Genomic DNA, 24,427 nt, shown 5'->3' with positions numbered 1-24,427 from the left:
CAGCCGCCCGGCTTCGGGGCATCGTCCCGATGCCGGGCGGCGGGGCAGGAACGCCTCCCCCAGCCGCCCGGCTTCGGGGCATCGTCCCGATGCCGGGCGGTGGGGCAGGAACGCCTCCCCCCACCGCCCGGCATCGGAACGATGTCCCGAAGCCGGGCGGCCGGGCGGGAAAGCCTCCCCCCGCCGCCCGGCTTCAGAACGATGTCCCGAAGCCGAGCGGCGGGGCGAGAAAGCCTTTGTCCCCCCTGCCTGCCTTCCCAGGGGCTTTTAAATCGCCCCGGACAGCGGAGAAGTCCTCCGCTGTCCCGGGCGATTTTAAAATGCCGCCCGCCAGAAGAGGTCGGGGGAAGGCGGTTTCCATAGGAACGCATTAATTGATTTTCAATGCATTCCTATGGAAAACCGTGCATCGCAAGACGAAAAACTCGCAAGACGAAGAGACTTGCGGAACGAATTAATTTCGTCTTGCGAGGCACCACTGTACTTTCAATCAGTCCCTTTTCCCTCAATGAAAGCTTTGTTTGTTGACAGCAGAGATTGAACATGGCCTGCATCACTGGGCAATTACCCTTTCCCCAATTTGCAAACTTAAAATTGAAAGGTTACAAAATGAAGATCAAAAACTCAAAAGACTGTATCAGTACAATGTAATATGAAAACTGGCATAAAAGATTATAGGTGCCAAAAAGACCATAATGCACATGGTAGGCAAATTGCTCGGAGGACACTTCATAATCAGGGCATCACCACTGAAAAGGCTCTCTCTGGCCATCATCTGTCTTGCCTCATTAGGTGGGGAAACCTGGAGAAAGGGTTCTCTGACGACCTTAAGGACTAGGCACATAAGAGCTACAGAAGACAGTCCTTCAGGCAACCTGGCCCAAATCCATTTGGGGCTTTAAAGGTTAATGACAGCACTTTAATTGGGCTTGGAAACTGACTGAGCTGGTTCATATGTACAGTGGTATTTCGGGTTACATATGCTTCAGGTTACAGACCCCGCTAACCCAGAAATAGTACCTGGGGTTCAGAACTTTGCTTCAGGATGAGAACAGAAATCATGCTCCAGCAGCGTGGCAGCAGCAGGAGGCTCCATTAGCTAAAGTGGTGCTTCAGGTTAAGAACAGTTTCAGGTTAAGAATGGACCTCCGGAACGAATTAAGTACTTAACCCCAGGTACCACTGTAACACTAAGTCAAACTATGGCTGGCCATGAGGATTTCTGGGGAGATGGCAGCTGCTGCTCTGTCCTGCTGCTGTTAGCTAAGTAATGGTTTGGTCATTCAAACATGCTGCTGTGAATTAAGCCATGGTTTAGGTCAGTGGGTTGTTCAAATGTGGCCCCATGTTTTGTCTAGCCCCAGACCAACAGCAAGCTGTTAATCTAAGGTTGATCTCAGCTTAATAGCTCGTGGTTTGTTTGAAGAAGTGAGACGATGAGCTTGGGCTTGGACAACACACTAAGCCAAATCAGAACTCGGAACAGTGTAGCAGCAGCAGAAGGAGTGCAGCAGCCACAATTTCCTCTCCAGGAACTCTCACATTCCCACTTACATGTTGAAGAGAATTGTTTTTTTTTTTAATTTTTTTATTCATTTTTCCAAACACATAATAAAAGACAAACACAACACAAAACAAAAACATACACAACATTAAACATATACCGACTTCCCCATACCTCCCTTTCGCTGCATCCTTATTCCAAAATTCTTTAGCAACCCTTTAGTCAGTTTATCTATTAATTCCCTTTCATTAAATTTCCTTAAACTTATTAGTTACAGCTGTAATTCTCTACTTCTTACCCCTTGACATCTTAACACTCCTCAATTTTACACATGTTGAAGAGAATTGTTGCTTCCACAATGAATGACTTTCAGCATCTACCTATACAACATTCATTCTCTTTTTTTAAAATTATTTTTTATTGAGTTTTCCATATTTATCATAATCACATTTGGTTACATACCACAACACCCTTAAACATTGCTCAAATGAGCACAGACTTCCTTCCCTCCCTCTTTCTGACTTCCGAATATCTTTACTAAATTCTTAGCATCTCTATAACCCCCTTTTTACTTTCTGACTTCCTGTTAACATTTCATCTCACTGTATGTAAATCAGGTCCTTATGTTCACATTACAAAACATTTCAGGATACAGCATTCATTCTCAACACATCCGGCCCTCTCCTCTGCTGTGTACTTGGCCCTCTCCCCTTCTTAAGGCAACAAGACCTTTAATTAATTAATACATTACATTAATGTAAGGCAGCTCCAGAGGAAGGAAACTCCAATGCTTTTTGCAGCGAAGCTATGGCAGCTTCAGAAGCAAGCACACAGCTTGGGATTGATGACACCCTAGTGGGAATACAGCTGGGCACACTTGGAGCGGGGAAAAAGAAGAGTGAAGCAGAAACTTCAGTTTTAAAAGGCACAGAGAGAAAACTGCAGAGAGAAACTCAGATTTCAAAAACGTCCGGGCTCACACCGCTTCCAAGCATTGCATTGCCGGCCTTTACACACTCAGCCAGCTGAGGCCCTGCAGACAAACAAATAAGCAGAGTTAGCTAGGATCTATCAGTGCCACTCACCTCACTGCAGCCTGTGCACAAGTAGCTTTCAAACAGGCCTGTTCATTTCTCTCCATTCTATGCCCTCCCCATGATGGAAAAATGGGGACATCCACCTCCGAGTTGGAGATGAAGAGTGTGTGCCGTGGTAATGGTATCACTGCCTTCTGCATTAGCATTTGTTTGGAGAAAATCTCTATGGCAGGAGCTAGGGAGTAGCAAGCTGTGCTGCCCAGACTGGAGCTCTAGTGGTGGGGCAAGATTTTTTCTTTTTAGTGTGGATGCTAAATTCACAGGAAAGAGGATCGGGCTGGACCCAGGTAGGGATCAAATAAAAGTTTAAATGAAGCATTGGTTGGACTGGGGAACAGAAGTGCTGTCTCATCTTCAAGCTTCAGCCTCTCCATCATTCTTCTTCACACCATCCTAAGCCTGCCCGCATCCCGCTGCCCACAACTCACCTGTGGTTGCATGGAGCCAGCTGAGAGCTTTAGCTTCCAGTAACTCCCACTCATCCTTCTGTTCCATGGCATTGATGTGGAGCCAAAGGATGCCCAGCACTGTCGCCCATGCGTTCGGGGCCACCTGGTAGCAAGAATCAGGAGTCAAGAGAAAGAAACATTGGACCCTGGTCACTCACTGGTCCTGCACATGCATGGCAATGCTTAAGCAAAATAAAACTACGGTTGAGTGTGACATGTTGGAACTGTGGTTACAATTTAGTGACAACCCAGGATATGAAGCCATGGTTTGAAGCAGGTTTGAAAACCATCGTTTACCATACTGCTCATTCAAACATTATTTCTATGGAGGAAGCCATAGTTAAGGCAGTTTCTCCAACCTTTCTGCTTATAAGATGCGAAAAAAGCCTCTCCTGCATCTCATTCTACATGACCTCTATAGAGGTGCTTTTGCCTGGCAATCTAAACCCTATAGCTTCATATGTATGTATGTATGGCAGAAAATTATGGTTGGTGCTACCACATCCCCTTGTTATACGCCCCAAAATCATGGGTGGCCATTTATATCCACAGACATCCAGTCAGATTGCTGTTGCCACTCTGCTCCCAGTAGATGCCACTGGTTCTGCCACAAAACCTACCTGGGCAGGTGATTTGCTTGAGATCTCAGCCTCACTCAGGCCTAGGATGCTGGCCAGGTCAGAATCAAGTGGCCAGGAGCCATCAGCATTCTGCAGAGAGACCAGGTTCAAGAAAGGAGATTCCTCTTTCTTGGGGATGGGCTCAACGTCCTCTGCAAAAGAGCCATTAAAAATATGATCAACTTTAAGGCAGCTAGTTTCAAAGTGAGTCAGCTGAAAGCAATCTCCCTTGAACAGCTGACACTGAGGAATAAAGAACAAGGGAGCTCCATTGCACTTGGTACCCAGTTTGAAGGTTTTGTGAAACTCTCTGGCTGGAAGCAGAATGCTGGACCTTTCATCTGACACAGAAGTGTACTTCATATATTCTAAGGGCTTGATGGGTTGACCACTTGGGCTTGCATGCTTGCTGGAAACAAGTACAGTTGCAGTATACTATGTTCTCATTATGTCCAGTTTCTATCAAAAGATGGGAGGAGGTATTCTGTACCAGCTGAAGCTTCTCAGCTCCTGTACAAAAGGCAGCCCCACAGTGTGTAGAGAAGGCTTCAATCTCAAGGTTGCTTAGAAAAGCATGGATGGTACTTCCTTCATTGCACTGGCAGGACAAATGCATTCATTTCCATCAGTGTACATAGGACAATAGCTGAGCCAATAGGCATATTGTTTCTGAGAGCTCATCCACACCTTGTTCTCCTTGCTGCTTTCCTCTGGGAAAACCCATGGCTTAGTACTGAATCAGAACAAATGGAAACTGAGTTTTCCATGGATTGCTGTTTGTTCTGATTTACCACTAGAGAGTGGGCTTTCCGGGGGAAAGTGGCAGAACTGTTGCCTTTGTAGGAAGCACAGGACAAGCAGAAAACCGCTCAGACTCATGTTTTCCAGGCACGGGGCAAGCAGGAGTGTGGATGAACACTGACTCTCCCTCCTAACTAGACACCTTATCACCACCTGGCAGAGAAGCCCTCGTCCTGTGTTTAAGGAAATTCATCAACATCGACACTTCCGATATGTGTTGCCACATATCCGGATTTTCCTGACTTTCAAGCGATTCCCATCCAGACACTGCTTTTGACGGCCGAATCCTGGCAATGTTCAGGAAATTCCAGATGTATGGCAACCCTAACACAGCTTGTCTATTACAGGGGTGGCCAACTCCCGAGGGACTGCAATCTACTTTCAGAATTAAAACCTGACAGTGATCTCTGGTCAAAGTTGTTGAGCTTTTTTTGGAAATATGAGATAGCCCATTTTATAGGGCTTTTTTTGGGGAGGGGAAGGACTTTTAAGGGATTAGTTGCTCACCAAAACAACGCTATGAAAGCACTTTTCCATTACAGATATCAGGAGAAAATCCAGGCAGGGGAGAGGGGGCGGGGCTGGGTGCTCTTAGGCAAAAGCAAAGGGAAATGACCCCGCAATCAACAGCCATCGGCTGCAACCTCCCGGGGATCGATCTGTTGGACATCCCTGGTCTATTAGTTTGACAGATGTTTCCAGTTTCCACTGTTTCCAGTATCTGCCCTGCAAGACTGACCGCAAAGAGACTCCGAACATAAGGTGTCTTCAACCTCATTTATGCAAACAGCAGAGCAAGCGAGGAGAGGACCTGGCATACTGCACATCATATACATAGGTGCTCCTCCTCCTACTAGTCTGCTGCTCATGCCGCTCATGCCAACTGAATGCATCACAGCAGGTCCACCAGGTGCTGAACAGCGCAATAGATCTAGCAGGAAGAGAAAAGACATAGCTCATGTGATTTTTTTGGTTGCTACCTTCCAGGATATAGCAAGTTTATTTGTATCCTCCCAGTCCTCCAACAAGCTCAGGGTTTTCTAGACCTTGACAGCAACTGCAATGAAAGCCCACCTCTCTTACAACAAGTGTGTGGTGGGGAGGCTGGAAAAAGTTCCAAAAGAATAGTTCAGACTTCACAACAAAAGATTTGTTGTCTATCTACTCCCATCTTTACACTGGCCTAGGAGCACACTCCTCCATCTCTTGAACATCTATATCTTACTATCTGCATTAAAATGTAAGGCTGTCACCATGCAGTCCCCATTAGAGGATTTGCAGTGCCTCATCACAATCCTGGATTTGCATGGAGTTAGGGTGGGTTAGGGGAGCAAAGGAGAAGACAGGAGAAGCAACACCAGTGGCTATTGCACAGGGGCGAGAAGGCATGAATACTAACAGGGCGAAAGTGGTTCTAAGTAACAGAGGTTTGAGTAAAGCAGGGATGGAGAATAACTGAAAGGAAAAATGTTATTTTAAACAATGGCAGAGGTTTGAGTAGAATGAAGGGGAGTAAGCTGCAGTCTAAAACAAGGTTTGAGTACAGTGAGAAGGGGCAGAAGGGAGAAGGGAAAGGCTCTGTTCTGTATAGCACCCATCTGTTATTTCTTCTTGTTAAAACTTAAAAAAATAAAACCCTCGGTGCTCCTCCATCCCTGCTTTACTCAAACATCTAAGGGAGGTATGAAGGGTGGTGGCCTTTTCAATGGTGGCCCCCTTATTATTGAATGCTCTCCCCAGGGAGGCATAGCTATCACTAGCTGTTCGTAGGTGCCAGAGAAAAACATTCTTATTCATTGAGGCCAATGGATCTTAATTTTAGTGAGGTGTGTGGTAGAGTTGGATGTGAATTTTTAGCTGTATTGTTCTTGTTTTTAAAATTGCTTTGAGTTTCATGTTTGGAGAAAAACAGCTGATAAATAATGATAATAACGATGATAATTTTGTGTGCAAAATGCTAAACAACTGATGATTTGAAAGGGAACTGATTTGAAACTGATCACAGTACAGTGGTACCTCGGGTTAAGAACTTAATTCGTTCTGGAGGTCCGTTCTTAACCTGAAACTATTCTTAACCTGAGGTACCACTTTAGCTAATGGGGCCTCCCGCTGCCGCCCTGCGATTTCTTTTCTCATCCTGAAGTACCTCTTAACCCGAGGTACTATTTCTGGGTTAGAAGAGTCTGTAACCTGAAGCGTCTGTAACTCGAGGTACTACTGTATTTGAAATGAGCTCCCTGAAAGCACAATCAAATCAGCTCCTGGTCATCTGGACAGGTTCTGCTAGATGGCACTAAATAGATGTGATGACATTCAACCAAACTCTCCCTTAGTGACCAGGGCTCTCCCACAATACATCTCCTTGAACTTACATGGATGGGGAACGTCTCGGCGGGTGAGGGGCCCTTGAAGTGGCGTGCCCAGCTCTGTGTTAATTCCCACATAGGCGGTCTGTGAACACACCACCCCTGAACTCAGGCTCGTCTCCAGAGCCAGGCGTTGTTTTTCCTTTTCCTTCTCCCCGACCCCCTCCAGTTCCTGCAGGAGGGCCTGAGCTGCCAGACGGTGAACAGGGAGCCTGCAGAGAGGGAAAACAGGGAGAATGGAGAGAAATGCTGGGACCATTTGGCATGCTGTAAACCCCTTAATATATTCTACAATCCAGATTTGCCAATGGACAGGGAAGACTGGATTTGGATGGCCAACTCGCTTGTGAATCAGAGGAGAGCATTCCACAAACTGGGGGCCACAGAGGAAAAGGTCTGTTCTCGTGCTGCCACCTTCTGGACCTCTCATGGAGGAGGCACATACAAAAAGGGTGTCAGAAGATAATCTCAGAGTCCTGGCCGGTTCATATGGAAAGCGGAGGTCCTTGAGGTATTGTGGTCCTGAGCTGTTTAAAGCTTTATAGGTCAAAATCAGCACTTTGAATTGGGCCTGGGAAGTAAATTGGTAGCCAGTGCAGGAAGACCAGAATCGGTGTAATATGCTCAAACCATCTTGCCCTGGTGAATTCTGCACTAGCTGATTTTTTAAACTGTGTATGTTTTAAAGAAGGGCTGTGAAATTTTCTTGGTTTTCTTGTTTTATCTTTTGTAAACAGCTTGGAGGGTTGCTGTTGTTTTTGTTTTTTACAATCAAGTAGTGTATAAATTAAATTAAGCAAGCAGACAAATAGTAAGATGAGAGCTTTCCAAGTCAGCCTGTAATTACACAAAGCACATCGTGTTTCTCAAAAGCTATGGGGTGGAGGGCAGAGGCAATATAATAGGAGAAGTCTTACCTGTCACTCTCCTGAGCCTGGAGTGAGAACGTCATTGTTTCTTTGAAAGTCTGGTCTTGGAACTGGTACTGAAGAACAACAGTCCCTTCATTGGAGCCTGAAGACTGCAGCAGAAGAGAAAGCATCAGAACTAGGAAAGGGCAAGAAGCCTTCGGAACAATACCTTCTGACATTAAAAACCACAAATAAAGTCAAGTTTTGGTATTCAGGATAGGAGAGAGGCATTATTTAGTAGTTAAGGTCCTGGTGGTCATTGCTTACCTGATGCTGCCCACGGATCTGGGCATAAATGAGGCAGCGCTGCCCCTGGAAGATGACCTGTGGGCCTGACCCCACAAGCTCAGCCTTCAGACCAGGAGGCAAGTCCCAGCTCAGAGAAATCCTGGTCACAGCTGGCTGCAGGGCCTTCTTCAAAGACTGCAGGGCCTATGGGAAAGCAAGAATTTTATATGACATTAAGAGAATATCAAAGTTCCTGTTCAACTATCGCTTAAAAATAAGTTTCTATGTGAGATTGTTTTGAAACTGTGTGAACAGTGCTTGCAAAGGAGTCAGGAGAGGGGCTGGTGAAGATGCCATCTTGGTTTCTCCAAAAGCCACTGAACATAGAATAGAAACCCACTGGACAGACTCTGAGCAATGCAATGACCCTGCCACATAGGGGACGCTAAAAAAGAATGGAATTGATAAGGAGACAAGAGATGTTATGAGAAACCAATTTCTTTATTCCAGCAGAAACTATGGCATTGAGATGGTGCGATGGACAGGAATTGGTTCTACTTGTGACCCAACGACCAGTGTCAATTGGGGAGTAGATCAGCCAATTGGGAGAGAGAAAGAATGGAATTTAAGTTTGAAACTGACAGTTACTGTCAGGACTGTCAGAAATTGCTCAGGCAGGGATTGCCTATGGGTTAGATAGGGACCTGGGTTTAGAGATTAGGGGCTTTCTGTCTGGGTGGGCAGAAGGGGTTTCTGGCTCTCTGAGCAGGCTCACGATAGGGCTTATCTGTTAGAGAGAACAGATTGCTTTCAGTAGCTTTCAGTTGAACCTTCTCTGCCCACAGACAGAGGCGGGGTATAAATAATGGGCGGGGTATAAATAATAAAATTATTATTCTTGTTATTATGGATAGGGGAAAACAATGGCCATCCTAGAAATGATTACTCTGTCCAGTGACAGATTGAAAGCGTTAAGGCAGTTATTAACCATCTTTGAAACAAAGTATTGTACCTTGCAAAGGAAACCACTAAGCTATAACATCCCCTTTGCATAGAAACCACTAGGCCCTTCTGCACTCGCCATTTTGTGGGTAGATTCAACAGCATACTGGCAGACTCAGGTTGAACAATTGTGGTTGATTTGTGTAACAAACTCACTTCCTCCCTAAATGATTGGATTTCTTGCAATAAGGAAAACAACAGGAAAATGCACTGGAAAGCGTGAAGTAGTAATGGCTTGATGCAACGGTCATCCAACCTCCCCATTAACAAAGCAGAAGGAAGGTTCAACCAAAAAGGAATCTGGAGGCAACCTATGTTGCTTTTTCGCAATGTGTTTTCTAAATGTCCCATAAAGAAACTCCAGCTGTAACTCTAGCTGGGCACTGCTAGCTGTGTAAGGTTTCAACATGCAGTCTAGGAGGAGAGTAGAAGGCTGAGCAAATGATCAATCCAAGGTGCAGCCCTTATGACAACGCCTTATGAATTTGGGCTTCATGGATGCTTTGCAGAAGTAAGAAAATGTGCTATTTTGGTGAGGAGGGAGCTGGGATTCCATGCTCTGATGGCAGGGAGGAATCTAGCAGTGTCCCTGCCTGGTAAGGACAGGCAGAAGAGGAACGTGGAGCTCCTGAGCCTCACCTTGGCCTGCATGCGCTCCTTGCCTGCAATGAATTCAGCACTGCCTTCGGCCGCACGGGCAATTCCTTTGATGAGGGCTGTGGAGGCCCCTTCGCCAATGCCAAAGGAGAAGCACCTGTCAGAGAAAGAGGAGGTGAACCTAGGGCCAGGTGCAGAGAGCTGTGAGATTAAGGTTTCCCTCTCCCTTGCCTTACCTGTGGGAACTGCTGTGACGTCGAACTTCTGCAATGACCTCATCTGTATTAGACACCTCTCCATCCGTGAACACAAAGAGCTAGAGAGAGAGAGGGAGAGAGGACAGAGAGGTATTAGAACCTATCCTATTCCCCCTTTGAAGTCCATTTTCAGGGCCCGGCTGGATTCAAATCCTAAACAGGGAAAACCAGCCTCACTAACAGTGACCCCCTCCATAGTGCAGCTGACCCCAGTAGCGCACACCATCGGTGCCAATCAACTGCTTGCAATGAAACAATCAGGGGCTCCTGGTAGCTTCTATGTAGCTACATCTTATATGATGTCAGATATGGGGCAGTTGGGCATGATATTGGGGGTGAAATGGCATTGGGAGCCAAATTGTGGCAATGCTGGGTGGAATGAGATGCACCGGTTGAGGGTTCCTTCACCCCTGCCATAAAGGAAACTTCTGAGATCAGGCAAAAAAAATGCTCATTTCAGTAACTCTATTCCCAGGCCAGCCCTGAATACAGGAGAACAACGCCAATAACTACAGGACTCAATACCTGGCGAGGATACCCTTCTCGGCATGGCTGGCTGTAAATGGCCTTCAGTGGCTGCAGAATCTCTGTGCCCCCCAGATCGGCTTGCAGCTCCTTCACCCGTTGGAGGGACTTGGACATGGTCTCCTGGGTGTATTCTACACTCTGCCTGTAGAGAGTTTCAGAGAGTCAAGGAGGCAAAGGACCTATTTTCCTCCCAAGCTCAGCCAGTTCACCACCAGGCTTTTTTTTTTTTAACCTCACACATCACTCCACGTTTCCACCAGAACCAGCTGTTTAATTGCTCCCCTAAAACTCACCCACTCAGATGCATACCCCTCCTCTCATCTGTCAGTACTCAGACTGTGCTATGCCTCATCAAAATAAGAGAAAAGCTATGTTTGCTCTGCAGCTAGCAAGGAGGAAGAGAAACAGCAGGACTTGGGGAAGAGGAAGATTTGAGGTAGCCAGAGAGGAGGACAGAATTTTTAGGGGTCCAGGATGTACTGCTTTGCAGATGACGTTTACAAGGCAGCTTGCGAAAACATCCCTTCTGATTGGGAGAATTTTTTTCAATTCCTTGGTTAAATCTCTTGGGGTGCACATGCACGCACACATTAATAATCATTCTCATTGACATCAAAAGATCAAGTAATGTATCTAACACCCTGCTTTATTCTTTACTAGTGGCCAAACATATAAACAGGTGGAGAAGTTGGAAAGTAAAAGGTCTGTGACAGTACACTCACGGGTAGAAGGAGTCATAGGTAGATCCAAAGCCATAGATGTTGAAGTAACATCCCAGAGGGAGACTCTTCAGCAGGAGAATCAGGGTCTCCTAAAATAAGATAAAAGATATAGTTACCATGGATATCCCAACCCACCCTTTGCAAAGGGTTGGACTAGATGACCCTTAGGGTCCCTGCCAACTCTCCAATTCTATTTTTTTATATAATCTTTATTTATAGTTTTCAGTTATGTGAGTGTTTCCACAACTCATGAATTCCAAATCTTTAAACCTTAAATCCCAGGAGACACTGTCAAATGCCAACTTTATAATTCTATGATTACAGGCCTTCCCACAAGGATCCACCCACCTCCAGGCTTCCATTACCCTGTCTTCTCTAAAGCACAGCACTGTCCCTCCCTATGCATCCAAACACATGGGTACCTTGGCGCTCTGAATGCGCGTAGGTGAATCAGGTGAATCAGAGCTATACTCGGTGTTGCACTCCATGCTGCCAGAGCGATCCAGCAGGAAGAGGAATTCTCCAGTTGCCTTCTGGCCTGGCTTTGGGGCAGGGACGCTGGGGTACAGAGTAAGCAGGAGAGCCGGGTCCCCCATCAGCGAGGCTGTGTTCATTGGAAAACAGTAGATCCAATGGGTATTTGGCAATACCCCCTCTTTCTTTCTTTTTTTAATATAATTTTATTTGCATTTTTAATAAACAAAAAAACACACATCCTACATCCCCTTCCTTCCACCCACCAATTATACAACTTTCATATAAATCACAACATACAACTAAATACCTAATGACTCCCTCTTCTATGCTTTTCCTGGTTTACTTACTTTTTTACTAAATCATGTATTATTCCAAATTTTTAATCTTCAAATTTCTTTCTCTGTTAATTCTGCTGGATTTACTCAAAACCTGCTAGGTTATTTACTTGTTTATACTGCTTCTTAAAATATTCAATAAACATTTTCCAATCCTCATTTATCATCCTTTTATCCTATCCTATTAGTTATATCTGCAAATTCAGCATATTCAAGCATTTTAATCTGCCACTCTTCCCTAGTGGGTACCGTACTCGTTCTCCACCTTTGTAACAATAAGATTCTAGCCGCAGTGGTGGCATATTGTAATACAGTGGTGCCTCGCAAGACGAAATTAATTCGTTCCGCAAGTCTCTTCATCTTGCGAGTTTTTCGTCTTGCGATGCACGGTTTTCCATAGGAATGCATTGAAAATCAATTAATGCGTTCCTATGGAAACCGCCTTCCCCCGACCTCTTCTGGCGGGCGGCATTTTAAAATCGCCCGGGACAGCGGAGGACTTCTCCGCTGTCCGGGGCGATTTAAAAGCCCCTGGGAAGGCAGGCAGGGGGGACAAAGACTTTTGCCCCCCGCCTGCCTTCAGAAGAGGTCCAGGACAGGCGCGGACCTCTCCGCAAGCAGCGGGAGCGCTCCTTGCGGAGAGTTGCCAGCGCGCCCAGGCTTTCCCGCCCCGCCGCTCGGCTTCGGGACATCGTTCCGATGCCGGGCGGCGGGGGGAGGCTTTCTCGCCCCGCCGCCCGGCATCGGGACAATGCCCCAAAGCCGGGCGGCGGGGGGAGGCTTTCCCGCCCCGCCGCCGGGCTTCGGGGGGAGGCTTTGCCGCCCCGATGCCGGGCGGCGGGGGGAGGCTTTCTCGCCCCGCCGCCCGGCATCGGGACGATGCCCCGAAGCCGGGCGGCGGGGGGAGGCTTCAAAAGCCGTCCGGGGGCTTTTAAATCACCCCGGACAGTCCCGGGGCGATTTAAAAGCCCCCGGTTAGGCAGGCAGGGGGGGCAAAGACTTTTGCCCCCCGCCCGCCTTGGGAAGAGGTCCTGGACCTCTTCCGAAGGCGGGCGGGGGGCAAAAGTCTTTGCTCCCCCCTGCCTGCCTTTCCGGGAGAGCGGAAAAGGCAGCGCTGCCTGCCTTCAAAAGCCGTCCGGGATAGCGGGAAGCGCTTCCCTGCTATCCCGGACCGCTTTTAAAATGCTGGCGGTGGGGAGCAAAGCCTTTCGCCCCCGCCGGCCTTCCTGGACCTCTTCTGAAGTCCGGAGGGGGGGAAAGGCTTTGCTCCCCACTGCCAGCATTTAAAAAAAGGTCCCCGAGATTTCCCTATGGGCTTTCGTCTTGCGATGCAAGCCCATAGGGAAAATCGTCTAGCGAAGCGTCGCAAAAACCGAAAAACCCTTTCGTCTTGCGGATTTTTCGTCTTGCGAGGCATTCGTCTTGCGGGGCACCACTGTACATTCTTTTGTTTTTTAGGGATTTCTGTTGTTACAATTCCTAAGAGAAATGTCTCAGGCTTTTTAGGGAAGGTTTTTTTTTTAAAAAATACCTTATTTAATTAATTGTAAATTACTTCCCAGAATTCCCTGATTACTTTACAGGACAACCACATGTGGAAAAAAGATCCCTCTACTTCATTGCATTTCCAATATTTGCCATTTTCTTTTTAAAACATTTTTGCTAGTTTGGCAGGTGTTAAGTACCATCTATGGGTCATTTTTGTCGTATTTTCTTTTAATGCTTAACACGGCGTACGGTTCATATTTACTGTCCATAAATTCTCCCATAGCACATAATTAATATTATGACTCACATCCGGTCCTTTCACCTCTCAGCACCCTTTTGAGTTTCTGCCCCCACGTCCTCTGTTGCCTTAGGCTTTGCTCACCTGGGGCAGCCCCAGGCTTCCCAGCCTCCAGGAGGGCGCTGGGCTTGTGAACATCCTCGTAATATATCAGCAGCTCCACATCTCTGTCAAATTGGTGCCCTTCAGCCAAGGAGACCTTTGGGGTGGCAAAAAGAAGCAGAGCTTGAATGCTGGGCAGAGTTTAAGCCACCCACCTCTAAAGAGCTCTCACAAATATTTATGTGTGCAACACATTTTAAAATATTGTTACCGACTGAGATCTTTAATTCTAAAATAGTGTGTCATGAGAGATCACTGAGGTTACAATAATCTATTAAAGAACAGATGGTGGAGTAAGTATTTGGTAGAGACAGCTGCCTGCTTTTACTCATGCAGGGAAAGCTCTTGTTTCCTTTCCTTTCAAATCTTCCTCTCAATGTTGGTTTCAAAGAGACCATTCAGTGACTCCCACTATAGACACAGAGTAAAAAAAACTTTCCCATCCTAAGGGGAATGCTGAGACTTGTTGTTTGTGGTGAGTTTGGCTCTTCAGGTTGACAGTGAAGGCCAGAACCTAGGCTAAAGAGGAAGACCAGCTTGTGAGGAAGTGGGGAATACAGAAGGATGTATTCCTTCAAGTTTGGGAGACAACATGGGAATAGCAGACCAGGCAAAAGTGGCCAAGGCAGCCATTGTCAACTTCTCTTTGTACATTAGGCACCAAAGCTAGAGATCTCACAATATATATGCACGTATGTGTGCACAAAGATGTATCCATCACAAACTTAAGTAAGATTAAATTTGTGAAGTAGAACTAGAAAAAAGTAATATATTAAGAATATTAAGGATGAAACACCAAAGACGCAATGTTAATAAGAACTCAAAGATTAAGAGATGATGAGTATTGGGGGAGGGAAGTCACACGGGTGTATTATTTGTTTTCTTTGTATCGTCATTATTTTGTATTTTGCATTTTTGATTGATCAATGTACTGTATATCTCTGGAATTACACGCACACAGATGTATCCATCACAGTTCAAGGGCATAGTTCAGCCAGGCAAAAGCACACAAAATGGGCACCAAACTGCAGTTCCCAGTCCGCTTTCCAAGCTTGAAACATGGGTTGCAGGGGAAGATGCCTGCAGCTTGTGTTCTTAAGCCACAGGAATGCACTCAAGGATCAGGCCTTCTCTCCCCCTTTTATTTGCACTGTAAGGCTTGTGTTCCATCCCTTGGTTACACTACAGTAAAGTTTGCTTATGCATATAGCAAGTTAACGCTTGCATCCACTGAGGTTATCACCCCACGACACAGTAAGTGTGGGTGGGAATTTCTGCTTAAAGACAAGTGGCCAGACTTACTGAGCTAGCCTTGTCACATGACAATGAAAGAAAGGGCTACACCCCACCATAGCATGCCCCACCTGATCTCCTCATCCTGCCCTCAAGAGCACCAATCCATGTTATGTATTTTCATGTTTTTATTCATTAAAATTCTATCCTACCCTTTCCCTGAAAAGGAGCTGAGGGCATGAAATGAAGCCACAATGCAATATTAGAAAAACAAAGAACACTTAAAAGCATTAACAGCATCTAAAAACAGTTATATATCCCCGTAGCAAGCAACCCTAAATGTTAATCGCAAGGAAGACTTGATGCACCTCACCAGAGAGGAAATTCCATAAATGAGGAACCACCACACAAAACACTTTGTCATGGGTCAGGGTGATGATGTCACCAACAGGGCCAACAGCAGCGCCTGAGGTAGTCCATATTGGGCAAGATGCTCTTTTAGGTACATGGGTCCTAAGCTGTGAAGAACTTTGTATGCTAATACTGACACTTTGAATTAGGCTCAGGGGCTCACTGGCAGTCAGTGACTCACACATTATTATTAAAAGGTGCACTTAATAGTACATATATTCAGATTATAGGTTCATCATGAGCTCATTCAGGATTCAAGGCCGCACCAGACATGGCATTATACACATTGTTTAAAAATAAAACCAGCCATGCAAGGCCAAAGAAAGAGCCAGTGGTGTTGAAGGAAAGTCATATTCAGACAAACAAAAACAATACTGTTTCCTGCCAAATGGTGGTCTCAGTCAAAATTGGCCCCTGCCCACAGGTCCCACCTCACAAACTGCAAGGATGGGGAGTGAGATTCCAAAGAGGGCTTGTAGTGGTGTGGCAAGGCCACCTGAATAAGGTATAACAGGTATACCATTGTGCCTCATATGCTACCATGTCCCTTAATAATGCTTAATGTGAATGCTGAGTGCTCAAATGCTAATAATCAAATGCTGTGTCTCTCTCTTGCTGCTGTGCCTGCAGAAAGCAGAAAGCTGCGTTTGCAATCTGTAAAGAACATTCCTCGTGCTCATGCGATGGTCACCATGACCTGACAAAGCAGAATGTCCGAAGTTGGATACTTTCCATTTTACGCAGATGACTGATAACAAAAGGGGGGATTTTGGCTTTGCCTGCCAAAAGGGAATTTTTTAGCTTGCTTGCTGATAATAAGGTAGAAGCAATTAGTAATATCCTGAGTACATATATGGAAAAAGCAGAATGATCTTTAAATGGATCTTTAAAAGCAGTGATCTTTAAATGGACATAGGAGGATTTAGGAGGGGTTGTGACCAAGCAAATTGGTTTGATTTTGCTGCCGTTTATGAATATGTAATGCTTAATGCTGTTTGGAAAAAGGTATATAAACCCAAAGCCCCAGAGCTCCACACCCAGTCTTTGGAAACCATTCCGCTGGGTCTTATTGCTGCCAGCAAGAAAACTTTACTTTCTTTTTCTCCATTGCTGTGTCTGTGATTTTTGAGCACACCTTGAAGGTATCAGGTATTCATTTAACCCTTCGCAACAGTGGTTGCAAGAGTCAAACACTCCCCTTCCCAAGCCATGGCCCCAATCCAGCTTACTCCTCCCTTTCCTGCTATTTGTTTACAAAAGAAAACCTGTCGTGCGAGGCTGCATATGCACAATGGCACATTTACGTCAGCCATTAGACCTAACCACAGATTTCGTGTACAGTTTCCAGTGGAGAATGAAAGGGAACAAATACACCCCTTTTCAGAAGCTGTTCCATTCACTATCGCACCTGGGCAATCGTACGGTCTTCTGCCCTGTAGTGCAAAGGCTCAAGGGTGCATTTGGACTCCACACGGTTGATGCCGTAAGGCGACTCCAGCGTAGCACTGAGGCTGAGGGTGTAAGGAAGCGTCCCCTTGGGCACTCGTGGTATGCTCTTGGTGACACTGCCCCCTTCTGAACCTGCAGACAAGAGAACGAGAGTGTCATGGGTTATGGAACACAGTGGTCAAGCTCTCATGAGGAAAATGTTGCAAAAACAACATTAGCTACCATTACATGATATGGTGCTATAGCACACAAGGGAGAAAGAATTAGGCTGCTAGAAGTGTCACCATGAAGTGGGAACACAGCCGGGATAAGTGTGACACTACACTTTGGCTTAGTCTACATATGCAGCAGAATGAAGATTCAGAATCCTGAGTGTGTACTGTATAACTTCAGGCAGCCAATCTGAATGTTCTTCCCCATTTATTTATCTATCTATCCATCCATCCATCCATCATTATAATTTTTAAGAGGCTTGTACATGAAAGAGAAAGGTTGGCAGATAAAGCCCAGCTGGGGATGAAGTACAAATTTTACTATATAGTCAAAGACCTGGTAAAACAACTTAAAACACCGAAATCATGCAGCTTCTAAAACACAGTGTTAATATATGGTGACCTCCATAAACCATGCCACAAGTAATTGTAACAAAACACATTCATGGGTCTTTACAGCAGGAAAGAGGAATCTAGCACGTTTCTGTTATTATTTTGTTTGTGTCAGCCAATAAGGAGGTCAAACCCAATTCAAAGGTCTTTCCTGGGTAATTTGGTAGGATGGGAGTAAAAAATAACTCGTCTCATCCTTATATAAGTTGCATACAAAGGAGCATATTAGTATTCCCAATGTTCCAAATCAACAGAGCTTAGGATTAACAAAACAGCACTGCAAGAGGCTTGTATGTGGGGCTAGTTAGTGTGTTTGGGGGTGCAGGAGCTTACCCTGAGGTGCATAGCGGGGGTTGAGGACAGCGGGCAGGACAAAGCGGATGGCCCCGTCGGGCTCCGGAGCCAAGGCCTGGACGTAGGAGAGCTTCAGTGTGGCCTCCCCATCGGGAGGGAGGTTACCCAGGCTGCAAGTGAAAATGTCACTGGTGTTTTCTTCTCTTTCAAGCAGGAAAGCGTGCCGGCCTTCACTTAAGGCATCCTCATATTCCTGTTCTGCCTGCATTGGGTGGTGAAGAGAAGAGAAGAACATCAGGAGTGAGGAAGGCAAGGACACAGGCAGGTGTGGTCCCAAGAAAAGATTCCCATTTAAAAACAGCTGTCAACCAATTGGTTACCTACCAGCGAAGCTTCCATGCTTTTGTAATTTTACCTTGTGAAAGTAAATTATAAGCACTGTGGTATCTACACTGTGACTTTAGAATTCATGCATTAGGTTAAAATTACACCAAGCTGCAGCAGAAGAGGCCAGGAAGCCAGGCTCCTTACTACAGCAACTGGGTGTTGTTAGGCACTCTTTCTTTTAAGCACAACATATGAGCTTGACACAAAATCTGCTTGTAGGCACAGAGTCCTATCTAGGGAAGCCTCTGCCTCCCTTCTGAAACTGGCCACCCAATGCCAAAGGTCCTGATTCTCCTCAGACCTTCCATACCTGTTTCTTCTCTCGGATCTGGGCCTCAATCCGCGTCCCACCAATCAGACCCTCGAAGGCATACACGGCGGCTTCATCATCCAGAGGGAAGACAAACACCACCTCCACTGGGGACTTCTCCTCATTGTGGTAGCGAAGCTCAGACACCACGTCAGCCACAAAGCCTCGGACCACCACATCCACAGAGATGCTCTTCAAGGGCACTGGGGCAAGGAGAGAACAAGGAAGGCTCAATGTCTGGCCCTGTGTACACTTTGGAGAAACCATCTCCAGTCATCTTGGCTCCCCACTGCTAGGCCGGCCAGTTACTTAGGACCCCCCAACCTACACGGTTACATACCATAAACAAGAAAGCTATATATTGTCAATTTAGACTTCTGGCTGCTTTGCACCTGCTTAGCTGAATAACCAAATTAAGGTAACTTACCAGGTTCCTCAGACTTTGTGATAAGGCCACAGATAATCATGACTGATGACGACGATGATCTTTGTGGAAGAATTGGTTTCCCAACAATTCAGTGCAACTGTAGAAAACAAAGCATTTTTGGCTAAAGCAACGGAAAGTTCAAGTGAGCGAAGCTGACCCTCTATCAGAAAATTGCTGGGTGTAATTAGGAAAAAAGGATTAATAAGCAATGAAGATATGATAGAATACAGGTTGCCAAGGTTAAAGAGCGGGTGGGAGTTTATCCCGAGGAACTAAAATGGAAAGGGTTCAAGTGAGCGAATTGGACCCTCTTATTATTTCAATATGGCCATTTTTATACTGTACCAGCAGAAAATACCTCAAAAATTGTACGGAAACTTAAAACATTATAATGCTGTTGGATGAAAGAGAATGCTGTATACAATTCTGGAAAAAATGGTACAAATGTTTAGCCTTTAGTGGTACACAAATAAGAAAAGGCATTCGTTGTGAATTCATTACTTGGGAATAAGCACTCTTATTGGTTCTTGCAAACACTATCATCATCTGTCCTAACACTAATCTTGTTTCTCAAGACTCTGGTCCTTATGTATCCAAAATGGGACCCTCTGTGCTCAAAAGGGAGGTGTCAACAGATGCAAGGGAAGCTCAAGGTTTGCAGAAGTTCAAAACACCAAGCTTTTTAGAGGAGAGAGTGCTTAGGGGAAGGACTCTCCCTTTCCACCCAATAAAGACTGGAGTGGCTCTCAATCCTGTAAGAGGACTAAGTTCCAACCAGTTAGCCAGGATCAGCATTCCACACTCTGTAACATTCTACAGCCAATTTCACTTACAGATCGCAGGCCACATTTTATGCAATGTGCATCTCAGTTCTCATTTAAAGGTAAAGGACCCCTGGCAGTTAAGTCTAGTCGCGAATGACTCTGGGGTTGCAGCGCTCATCTCGCTTTACTGGCCGAGGGAGCCGACGTACAGCTTCTGTTGGAAAAATGTCCTGGGAAGGCTGCCAACTTCCCAAGTCTTCGGAGTGTCTCTCCAGTGGTCCTCTCTGGTTGTAAATCTTCTTCAGTCCAGAGAGACTGGTAATAAGCAACCCTTCTCTCCTGAAAAGAGCACACCAGTCTTCTGGCATATCATAGCAGAAGAAAGACTCAATCGTAGTTCTAAAACTACTTTATTTACAGTCTTATATACAGAGACTCCATCAGTATGTCTGTGCTCTCTGAACACCAGTACAGAACCTATGACACACACAGAAGTGAAACCAACCTCCAACAGTACTCAGGAAGGAAGAAAGATATAATACAGACTTCCTTTCTCACGTTCTCTTAAGACACTCACATGATGTATACAATCATAGTACCACTTGCTGAAGCAGCTCATGTGGCCAGCATGACTAAGTCGCTTCTGGTAAATCACAGCAGTGCACGGAAACGCCGTTTACCTTCCCGCCGGAGCGGTACCTATTTATCTACTTGCACTTTGACGTGCTTTCGAACTGCTAGGTTGGCAGGAGCAGGGATCGAGCAACGGGAGCTCACCCCATCGTGGAGATTCGAACCGCTCAGTGGTTTGGACACAGCGCCACCCACGTTCTCATTTACCTCTCTTTAAACACAGGACTGTGAGTCTAGGGAGGGTAAAGGACCTCAAGGGGTTACAATGAGATTCTGTGTTTATTGAGATTTCTTGCCTGCTCCCTGGAGGGGCCAGTAGCATTAGCACTGGATTATAGCGAGTGTTGGGAAATGCCTTCCAATTTCCAATGCACAAGGAAAGGTAGGGCTTGGGGTCAGCTACGGAACAATGCAAATCACTAATCCAAATAACTACTCCATAATGCAAAACCACAGGCACGCCTCATGACTACTGAGTCACCCTTGAGATCAATACGACAGAATTAACTGTTCCATAGAAGAGCTAGTTCAAAAGTGTTTAGGTTCCTGGGTGGAGCTGCAACAAACACTCCCCACCCTTAGTCAAGATGTGCTATTGCCCAGGTAAGGTACTGTGGCCCCAAAAGGAGAAAACCGCATAAGCAGAAATTGGTGCAGCTGCAGTCTCTCCCTGGCCATTTTTTTTTAAAGCTAACAACTTGCTGTTTTTCTATGGCACACAAATCCAGCTGCCTGAGGTGCCTGCCTCACTCTGCCTAAAGGTAGGGCCACTCTGCAACTCCCCCCCCCCCCCCGCCACTGCAGGGCATAGGTGTCTAACCCTGGTTGTACCACAGGAAAAACATCCACAAGCTCAGGAGAGGAAGAGGCCATGAAGAACTTCTGAAGTCTCACTCGACTACATCACAGTCCCAAAACATCTCTTCACAGCAGCAGCAACACAGAATGCACCTCTGAGCACATGCAGAGTGCCCGTTGGTGCAACCAGCTTTCTTAGGACGCAGAGTTTTAGGATGAGATTTCCAGGGTTCTAGGCAGAGTTGTCCACACACGCTACACTTAGAAAATAAAACAGGAGGAGAGAGATCAGACCTACCAACCACATTCTCAATACAGTGGTACCTCAGGTTAAGTACTTAATTCGTTCCGGAGGTCCATACTTAACCTGAAACTGTTCTTAACCTTTAGCTAATGGGGCCTCCTGCTGCTGCTGCGCCGCCAGAGCACGATTTCTGTTCTCATCCTGAAGCAAAGTTCTTAACCTGAAGCACTATTTCTGGGTTAGCGGAGTCTGTAACCTGAAGCGTATGTAACCTGAAGCGTATGTAACCCGAGGTACCACTGTATTGCAGGAAGGGAGATTCCTAGTGGCAGAAGGCAATCGCTGGCTGTAATAAGGCAAAAAGGCTCAAGAAGCAGTAAATATATGATAGAATATTGATCGCCAGGGTTAAAGAGCGGGTGAGTGTTTGTTCGGAGGGAACAAAGATGCGGGAAGGGGGAAGCAAAAGGGGATTTGAGTCCCAAACAGATCCAGACGCAAATACTTAAGGTAACGGGGATCTAGATAATCTAGTCGGGGCTGAATTTTTGTTTACATGAAAGAGAGAGCGATGCTATGAGGAAATCAAACGCAGTAAATCATTTTCTTACCTCAAAGCGCCAGCAGACCTCGATCGACGTCCTTCCTCCTCGACTTGCTCTGCAAACAGCGGAGCTAAACCGAAAGTAAACCTTTCTGAGCTGAATGCAGAGGACTTCCCGTTACTCCCTCCCCCGGCCAGGGAGTGTCCACAAATTCCTTACTAGATACTGGTGCGAATTTTTCCATTCCATCTTTAGGCCATTAATCTTAAAGCCATGGTGTCCTCTTGTTTTTGTTGTAAACAAAAACTGCTACCTTTCCCTTATGGGGTACACATGAGCCCTGTCCTTTGTAGGTTCTCCATCGGTAGGAGAAAATAACAGAGGCCAACCAGAGAATATTGAGAAGCAAAGCAGCTAGTAAGCCTGATCTTTATTAAAGCTGTTGCAACAGGGTGCTCCTCCCATACGCAGGAGAGAGGAGGAGGACTTGCAGTATTTTGTTGTTGTTTAGTCGTTTAGTCGTGTCCGACTCTTCGTGACCCCATGGACCAGAGAACGCCAGGCATCTCTGTCCTCTACTGCCTCCCGCAGTTTAGTCAAACCCATGCTGGTAGCCTCGAAAACACTATCCAACCATCTTGCAATATTAGAACGTGGATTAAAGATGGTGTTGCTAGAGGAAGCATCGATTTGAGCTCTGTGTTAGTTGTGTGGTTTTTTATTAGTTTTTCACTAGTTTTAGCAGCTTTTTATTAGCTTTTATCAGTTCTAGTATTTTATCGCTCTGTATCTTTTTCTTAATTATTATAATCACAAGTTTAAGCTAAAAGTTTTAGAGAAAGCCCTGGAAAGTCTTGGAGAAAGCCTTAATTAGCTCCAGCTCGACTCAATCTACCAACTAATTATCAGGAGGAGAGGATATCAAACGCCCTAATCTCGTGGAAGAACATCGAGTTTCCTGATTCACAGCTGAAAATAGTAGCAACTGCATCTCCATGAAAATGTCTAGGAAAAAGAAGTGATCAGCTTCATTGCCACAAAGTGAGCCCATAGCAGAAGTGCAAGCAGAGCAAACTGGATGATTTCGTAAGAGCCCAGAATCCAGAACCTACCACATCAAACAGAGTTCATTCGCAGGTATGTGGGGATGCTTAATGGGTGGAGACCACCCAGGGGAGAACGCTGAGATGAGCACCCATGAACCACTCTATGTGGAAATACTCGCGGACCACTGCCTGCTGACTGCAAGAACAGTGGAGGAAATTAACACCAAACTAGAAAAGGTAACATCACTCAAGGCTGAGTTGGTGCTTTTGGCGGCCAGAAATACTAAAGAGACTGACCGTAGCGTTGCCCTCCAAGACCACTGTGCACAGGGGTGTAACCGGTCTGGATCCGACAACCGAGAGACTACTAATAGCAAAAGTAACAAAAGTGAAAGTAGGGACTGGATCCTACAAAACACCCAAGTAGCTCTCAATATACAGTATATCCTTTCAACGGTATGCTGCCTTACTGGAAATCAATCGCTAGTGTGAAGAGAAACCTTAAGCTTTTACTAAATATCCAGCGCGACAATCTGATTGCAATAAACCTGCTTTGCACGGATTTCCAACACACCAGACTCATGCTAACCTTTTCCAACTCAACTACTCCTAAAAAGCTCCTGAAATATAGGGCCCTCCTACAGGACTATAATACTGAGTTGAGGGGAGTTTTTAAAGACACGGAACGAAAACAACTACTGCCAAATTTGCTGTATTGCCAGACTGACCCCAGGCAATCAATGCCCCACTTTGGTTCATTCGGCAGGGCTGTTAAGGATGGATATGTGTGGTGCACCCAGCTGTAACACTCCCTTGGAGAGGAAAACTTTAGAGCAAAAAGGCCAGTTACATAAAGAATGCCAGCCCAATCTAGATAAGTCAAAGACAGGATACTCCAGTAGTCCCTTGTTTGATCTCAAAATTCACCATCCATTACCCCGGCTGGAACCCAATCAGCCATCGCCAAGTGACGCTCCTCCCAAGGGAAATGCGACACACAGACAAACAGAGACAGATCTAATTGTCTTCGATGAAGACCCCCCAATTGCCTTAGCAAAAGACACCAGGGTCCACGGATTAATAACTGGTGCCCCAAGGGTAGTGGAGGAAATATATCAGGAACCGTCCAGGGCTTCAAGTGATAGCCAACCGTATGACATGCACCTAGATGGACTTTATGCCATGGCTGGGAACCTGGTGCAAAATTCTTCTCTGCAGTTGTAATCGTGGAATGTGGCAGGGTGGTTTTTCTAAGCCCTTATATAGACTTTTGAATTGCCCGCCCTGGAGTCAGAGAGTCAAGACCACCCCCAGAAACATACATACATACATCACAGAAGGGGTGTAGCCCAAGACCACCCCCCAATACATCATGCGTACATCAGAGAAGGGGAGGACTACAACAGAAATCTGAGTGCGTTGTTTTTATCCTGTCTGCCAGGTTATGATAACTATTGTACTCAGTTACTGAATCCAGCTCACAGGTCACAGGCTCATCC

At 45.9% G+C, this 24,427-nt stretch overlaps 1 protein-coding gene across 2 annotated transcripts; it reads right to left on the bottom strand.

Moving 5' to 3' along the window:
* Positions 1-1,898: 1,898 nt before the first annotated feature.
* LOC309355046 (von Willebrand factor A domain-containing protein 5A-like) lies at positions 1,899-22,090 on the bottom strand. 2 transcript variants are annotated; one of them, XM_081885429.1, is made up of 18 exons: positions 21,949-22,090; positions 18,899-18,995; positions 18,472-18,674; positions 17,814-18,036; positions 16,835-17,007; positions 13,690-13,879; positions 11,505-11,686; positions 11,083-11,171; positions 10,358-10,502; positions 9,812-9,891; positions 9,618-9,732; positions 8,016-8,180; positions 7,755-7,858; positions 6,844-7,049; positions 5,211-5,402; positions 3,671-3,822; positions 3,030-3,153; positions 1,899-2,537 (listed from the first exon to the last, which is right to left on the bottom strand). In XM_081885429.1, the coding sequence occupies exons 2-18, from the start codon at positions 18,936-18,938 to the stop codon at positions 2,458-2,460; spliced, it is 2,463 nt and encodes an 820-aa protein (XP_081741555.1). In that variant the 5' UTR covers positions 18,939-18,995; positions 21,949-22,090; the 3' UTR covers positions 1,899-2,457. The 2 variants fall into 2 exon arrangements, with proteins under 2 accessions (XP_081741555.1, XP_081741556.1); XM_081885430.1 differs by having other exon boundaries at positions 13,765-13,879.
* Between the last annotated feature and the right edge of the window lie 2,337 nt (positions 22,091-24,427).

This window comes from Podarcis melisellensis (assembly GCF_964234715.1).
Source record: "Podarcis melisellensis genome assembly, chromosome: 13".
Taxonomy (NCBI): domain Eukaryota; kingdom Metazoa; phylum Chordata; class Lepidosauria; order Squamata; family Lacertidae; genus Podarcis; species Podarcis melisellensis.
Note: the sequence above shows the minus strand (reverse complement) of the source record. Positions and strands in the feature narration are given on the sequence as shown.